This window comes from Pieris napi, chromosome 5, assembly GCF_905475465.1.
Source record: "Pieris napi chromosome 5, ilPieNapi1.2, whole genome shotgun sequence".
In the NCBI taxonomy this organism is placed as follows: Eukaryota; Metazoa; Arthropoda; class Insecta; order Lepidoptera; family Pieridae; genus Pieris; species Pieris napi.
Window position 1 is genome coordinate 4,234,558 of NC_062238.1, and position 7,680 is coordinate 4,242,237.

A 7,680-nucleotide genomic window follows, 5' to 3' on the forward strand; every position below is an offset into this window, starting at 1 on the left:
TAATTACCCTGTTTTATATTACCAGTTGATAAACTCTTGTAAATATGATTTTTTAACTACGCCTATTACATTTGCGTCATTTTATACGTTTCCATGTTAGAATTTACAAATTCCTCGAAGTTCGCGTGCCGATGTTGTAATGCAACCTGTTTTGCGTGTTTCTGCAATGAAAACAATCAAACTGAGCGTGTTAGGTAGAATTTTGTTTTCAATTTTAATTAAAATTTTATTTCTGGTTTATGAAACTTACTTATCGACCAGGCAGTGTCTTTTTGAACAGACAATTATTAGAAATAACTTATAACGTTACTTACAGATAATACATAATATTTCAGTTATTTTGTAAAAATATTTTATTAATACAAAATTTGTAATGGACAAAGCAATCTTATTGGATATGTTGCGCAAGTTTGTTTCGGAGAAGTATCGAACAAGCAAAAACAATTAACAAATTGATAAGCTCAAAACAATTTTCAATTAACTCCGGCTGAGTGTTCGCTGTTTACAAATAACCACCATTTATCAGGAATACCTATGCAGTTTTTAATCTGCCTCGGGCCAGATGATTAACTGCCTTGTTTCTTTACGAAATTAACATTTTTTATCGTCCAATTTCAGAACGGAAGCGGGGACGGCAGACGTACACGCGATACCAGACCCTCGAGCTGGAAAAGGAGTTCCATTTCAACCGGTACCTGACGAGGAGACGACGGATCGAGATCGCCCACGCCCTCTGTCTCACCGAGAGGCAGATCAAGATCTGGTTCCAGAACCGGCGCATGAAGTGGAAGAAAGAGAATAAGACCAAAGGAGAGCCTGGCTCGGGAGACGAACCGGACAACATGAGTCCACCCACCTCCCCCCAGTAAGCCTCCATCGCGCGATCAGTGAGTCCGTTCCAAATTCGAACGGCTGTCAGTGTTCATTTATTTTCATACAAAAATTGTGCACGGAAGCGATCGTTAAGGAGTTACTAGAACAGTTTAATTTGTATAAATTGTATGTTGGACTTTTCATAATATTACAATACTAATACGTAACTTAGTGACTTGACATAAAGAGTAATGATAGTGTGATGAAGAGATTTTTACAATTGTTAAGTATAAATTAATTTATAGAACAATCTCAATACCAATAATTACCAAAAACGCAGTGTGTACGAACTGCGACTTTATGTGATTTCATTATTTATGTAGTTGGAAATTTATTAAACTCTGATGAGTTTATTTCTTCTTAATCGGGATATTTATTTTAAAATGCTTCACTTACACGCTCTCTACGAATTTATTTTTAAAAATCGAATAAGATTTTAACTTTACGAAGTTTTATTTGACGTAAGTGAATCATTTTAAAATAATTCAACGAAAATCTTTATTTTAATGTTATCAAAACACAAAACCGTAAGGACCTCTTATAATTAACCATTGATAAGACGGCAATTAGTATCTATATTGTTATTATTTAATATATTTGATGTTTTATTTCTAATTAAGCTATCGAAACGCTATTTTGTACATATAAAAACTATAATTTAGAATTTACGATTATGTACAATTGTTTTAGTGTGAATATATGATATTAGTTCTCGTTTTGTCTGACGAGTTTATTGTGAATCTTCTCTGATTTTGATTTTTAACTTCGTTGAGGGAAGGCCAGTTACACGTGCAATGTATACGATTTTGACGACACATATACGTAATGATTACTGATAATAATAAATCTAATAGGAAATTTATATACTTAATTGTAAAGTACGACTCATGTTTGTAATTTATTGAATGTTAATGCGAACACAGAGAAATTCACCGGAGGATTAAAAAGTGGATAGTTACCTTCAATTTCTTAAACTTAACTTATTTTTCTCATTCTATACGAAAAGTAGGCTTGGAATGTACAGTGTACACAGTATACCAAAGTTAGGGAATAAACTTGGTTGTTCATTATAAATAGTAGATGCGTCGCCCTTTCCTATACAAGTCTTGGAGACATGATAAATGGTATTTTTATAAAATCATTGCCTAAAACCGATATACGTAATGAAGTATCGTACATAATATTTACTTATAAACATTAGTTTCACTACTATAGTGTGATTTCGGTAATATGTTTATTTTTCATAGGTTTTAGCAAAAGTACAGTCTCAGTGATCCGTATACATTTAATTTGTGCTGTGTTAAGTAAATGTAAAATAACTGTATATTGTCGATATTAAACACGATATTTATTTATTGATTCGCTTAACTAGGTTTGCTTACACTTTGGGTATGTTTTTAAGGAGTCTGGCTGGGATTTTAACTGTCGAGATGTGACTGTCATCTGTCAAGTGTCAGAACGATACGTAAACGTATTTTGACAGGTGTCAAAAGAATCACGCCTTGATATGAAATTTGGATGATTTGCTCAATGTTGTTTTTATTAAGCTTATGTTTTTGGTTTAAGTAAATTCTATCACATTTAATTTGGCCAGTCAAATTCTATGTACTATATAAAAGCTAAGACAATTATATCTAAAATTCTGTTTTTTTTTAATCCCTTGCCAGATGTGATGTTCACGATTGGTTTGTAAAATTTTATAATCAAATTAATTAGGTTATTAAAAATAAGTTCTCACAACTAGTTCTACGCAGTCTGTAACGTAAACGTAGAAACCTGCGTATGCGCAATTTTATTTACCTTTGTCCTATCGATTCGAAATTTATGAAATATAACTATAATTAGTAATTTAATAAGGTTAGGCGAGACGATATTGTCATAAATATATAAATACATGAAATTAATAAAGCATAATGATTGTAATGCAGATTTTTATTGTTCATACAATTTTACGATTTTTCTTTGCATTAAAGGAAAATGTTACTGAGCTAATCAGTTGTTTTAAGAAAAAACTTATAGGTATGTGGAATGTGTATAGAATTTTATATGACTTCTAACGACTCCTTCTTCTTTCTCTTCTACACCAGCCGTTATCGCTACGAACCGTAGCTTTGTATGTGAGCTAAATTAAAAAAAAAATGCCTGTCAAATTTGCTTTATACATAAAATACGACTCGTAGCAATAACGAGTGGTATTGTGAACGTTCGTAAATTTACTACTATTCTATGGTTACGTATAAAATACAATAAACAAATATAATCTAATATTGAACATAATCATTAAACAGATATACATAAGTCATATATCCAACCACTAATGACAATTTAATGATTTTGCGTGGGTCTCGATTGGTCGTATACTTTTCTGTTTCTAGGTGTGGCCTAATCACTATTTAATAACCAATGCATATTCATCATAATGTGTTTTTGACAAGTTCGAAATTGTGGCTATTATTTCGGCCCTAATGTGATACGAAACTGTATGAAAAAATTACCTTGAGTTAGAAAAATGTAGCGGGATTTCGATGCGATAACTATTTTTATTTATTCGTATTAAGGTAGAAACGAAAATCATACCTATTTTTACGCTGAATTGATGGATGCATAATCTATTACAGTATGTTTTATACTTATATTTATCTAGATAATAGACGGAAAAGATTTGTATTTTTTGTTTGTATGTACTGAAAAAGTACTGAGCCGGTTAAAAAAAATCACCATTAGAGATATTAACAAAGTCCCTGAGTAATGAGGCTATATATATATATATATATATATATATATATAGCAAAATATTTTAAAAAAATCCTCAGTCGTGCAATGCCGGAACAGGCATTACTTTAAATACTATGTGTGTTAACAACTCTTAGGAAATTTTTCTCTTTGAATTTTAACCTCTTAAATTGTATTTCATAAGACAGTGTTTTATCTCATTTATTTACTTACAGAGTGACGAAGACAGCAACTTGCTTGCTAGAGAATTTTGTTTTGATAGTGCTTTTGTTTCCTATAGCTTGACGTTACTTATGTGTTCACAAATAAGTTTTAGGAATTTTTTCTTTAGATGTTTAAAAAACCTCTTTAAGATTCTTTCATAAGACAATGTTTTATCTCATTTACTTCCATACAGAGTGACAAAGACAGCTTTATGCTTACTAAGATAATTTTGGTTTTATGATGTCTTTGTTTCCAAATCTTGCATATGTTTAACTTAAATTACACATTACCTACGTCCTTTCATAGAATATTTTGTTACATTTATATACTTAACATAATGTCAGTAAATAGCTATTTTAGCCGTATTATATTTTTAATAGTATGGTTGCGTATAGATTTATCTAAAATAGATCGCACTACCATTGGGGTCAAAGTTCAAATTAAATTGGTCAGTCAGTCATCTCAATGTGTCACAATGATAGCCAAGTGTTATTTATGACGCCCCTCGTGCCATTGCACTTCATTCATATTAGGTTCATGGCCATATCGCTATTACTTCATAAAGACCTTATATTCATGTTTGAACTTTAAATGCATTGTTTTGTAAACTAGAATACAGAATAAAAATATTTAGTAAAAAAATTAAACTAGAAATTTTAAGAGATAAAACGATTCTATTAAAAACATTATCAACTTTCAGTGTACATGTCTACGTACTATGGCCACTAGATGGCGCCACTCTCCACAGTTAATTTTTAATGACTTCTTTAATAAGTTCTTTCAAGTTTTATCGTTTGTCCATCATTGTCATGCGACAGGTTTTAAAGTGATTCACATTCTTGTGAATTCTTATACAAAAATATCTCTAGTAAAAATATGATTTAATTTACCATCAAAATACATTTAAATTGATATGAAGATGTCCTTAAACTTACAATATGTCTCATAATAAAGACATAAATCTTTTGAGCGTCCTTGCCTCATAACATTCAATTTTATTGACTGCAATAAACTAAACCAATGCTTAAATCAACGCTCCTGTAAGCAACACCTTGTAAACATTTTACCTCTCTCTCGCGCTTAAGCTTACCCTCGCGTATGAGATAAGGACGGGAACTCACTCACTGCAACGACATAGTTCAGAAGAGTTGATTAAACTTTGTAAAAAAAAAGAACTTTACTCAATGGAAATAAGGTTCACTTTTAATTGTAAAATAAAATTTATAGGTTTTTAATGGATCTTTAAATCGCAATAACGATTTGTTTATAGTTTGTTAAGCCGGCGATCCTTTGTATGATCTTAATTTATGATGCATTATTGAGACATTTATCATTTCGGTGTGAGAGTTGAATTGTCCATTGTTTAAATGGGGTTTCAATTATTTTGATATTGTAATATTGCAATGTTTTGTATAAGTAATAATTGGTTTATGAAAGTTTTATATTTATAAAAACAATCGAAATGGATATTTATTCTAGCATTTTTAAATACACATTCAAATTTTTTTAATTTTCTTTTAAATAAGCAGCGTTGCGATTAATTTTATTTGAAATTAGAATGTGGTATTCGTAGCGTCGTTTAAAAATAAATGTTAATCTATGACCCAAGAGAATACAACCCAACGCTTTCGAAATTCAAAATTGGCGCGTAAGTCAGCCATTTTGTTGTGGGCGGGGTGTTCTGCGCTCCGCCTCTACCACACCCAAATGACAACCACTCGGACGCAGCCCAATCATTTATTATATCGTACGGTAGGCGCCACAGGTATCGGACACTACAAATATTTTATTAAATATAGGTTATTTAAAATAAACATTATTCTGAATAAATCCTATGATAAATATCTGACAGGCGAAATTTTTACTGAATAAAGAAGTTATCTAGACGTTATGTTCTTACCTAAATTCACACAGTGGGTTTAAATCAAATAACATTCGTATAGACATATTTAATTTTACGTATTTTTAATGTACGCATAAATGCATTAATTTATGGCAAAACTAAAGAATACGTAATCTCCTTGGTGAGAGAATGCTCCATGTCGTAAGAGTTGAAAGGACCTCTGTTAAATTTACTCTTCAACATTGGGAAAGTTAAGGTACCAAAAATCAGTAGGTTCTTAAATCATTTCTAACTTTGAACCAAATTCGTTCATTTGTAATTAAATAATACCCATGATGCTTAGAACAATCGAAAATACTTTTATCGATTGTATTTTATCGACATAACTTATTACTACGGGATACACAGCAGCGGATGCATTTGAAGATGTCATTCAGCGGCGTGTGATCATCTCTTTTCCTTATATGGTAAGTAATATCTCTATCTCCTTTTGTCAGCTTCCTCTAGTAACAGCAGATGTTACGTCAGAAGTTTAAGAAAGTATGAATTCGATATAATAAAGACACCTATGTTCTGCAGAGAGAAATACACTACTTACGGAAATTAAATATTTTATATTCCACATTATAACTATAGGAATCTGATTGTTATATTACCATTATAATAAACTGTTTATATCTTTTAGTACCCTAGTAACCTGTGCGTTAGGTAGACACAATTCCGCAATTAATAATTTTGTCTCTTGCCAAACTGTTATTATTTCGCCGGAAATCGCATCCAGGACCTAAATTATACGCTATAGCCTTAACCATGAAAGTCAACTTTAAAATTGGAATAAAAAGATCGAATTATCAAAATTATATTTTATTTATTATTGAAATTACGATGTGATGAAATATAATTTATATTTAATATATTATTCTATAAGTTTTACTTTAATATACCACTTTACTAGGTCTAGTTGTACTGAAAATAATATATATATTTATGCCGGCAACGCACTTGCGAGCCCTCTAGCTTTGAAAGCGTCCATGGGCGGCGGTGTCACTTAACATCAGATAAGCCTCCTGCCGTTCGCTTTATAAAAAAAATACCTTTTTGCCACTTTATTTTTGAACTTAAAAAGCTTATTTATTAATTTCTCTTCTCGATTAGTTGTAGGTATAAATATCTGTTTAATTATGATAACTAAATCATTAACTTCAAAACTGTAATGCGTCAAAATACATACCTCTCGGTAAAATTTAACCTAATTTAGCTATAAATGTATAGGTATATGATTAATATGAATATAGTTATTGCAATTATAATGTCATCAGGTGAGATAATATGCTTCGATTAATGACATCTTAATGATAGGTGCGTTTATATGGGCGTTTAAAGCGAAAATTATATCATTATCATTATACTTGAGGAATGACATAATGATACAAAAATGATGGTAAGATATGAAGTTGGCTTTAGTAAAATTACGTACATATTTACTGCTTATAAATGAGTTTTGCAATTTCTCATTTGTGTTTTATATTGATAGGAAAGTCTATGCTTATGCGTTTAAGTACGGCATTTACTTTCGTTATGGACAGTGTTTTGTTTTGTCTATGGTTTGAAAATTTCAAACTGATCTGTACCTTATAATAATAGCGAAGGCAAACTACTACTACTTGTTACTATGTTTTAGCATTTAAAAATAACGTATAGCTTGTTTTGAATTATGCTATCCTATTCAAATTTAATCAAAATCGATTCTCTAGTTTTTTAGTTGTCAAAAAAATGTCAAAAGGAAGAGACTAGCTGTCCACAACATACGAAATACTGTAGGGGCTAGTACACTTTCTTTTTACCTAAACAGCCTTTTTTTATACCTATATAATAAAGTTTTTTCTTTCTTTCCTTCGAAATCCACGATAAATGTACACAGATATATTAAACCCATTTACTTTTATTAATGAATTTTATCATACACGTTACTGTTCAATTACTACTTAATTTTAAATGAGTTTAATTGATTGAAATAAACTTTAGTA

The 7,680-nt window shown here is 30.6% G+C and overlaps 1 protein-coding gene across 8 annotated transcripts in view; it reads left to right on the forward strand.

Moving 5' to 3' along the window:
• LOC125049434 (homeotic protein antennapedia) overlaps positions 1–2,796 on the forward strand; it is a 151,166-nt gene extending 148,370 nt beyond the window's left edge. For all 8 annotated transcript variants that reach the window (XM_047648726.1, XM_047648724.1, XM_047648729.1 and 5 more), the window contains one exon: positions 619–2,796. In XM_047648726.1, the coding sequence (XP_047504682.1) occupies positions 619–869 (251 nt within the window). In that variant the 3' untranslated portion in view covers positions 870–2,796. The remainder of the gene's footprint in view (positions 1–618) is intronic.
• The last annotated feature ends 4,884 nt before the right edge of the window (positions 2,797–7,680 follow it).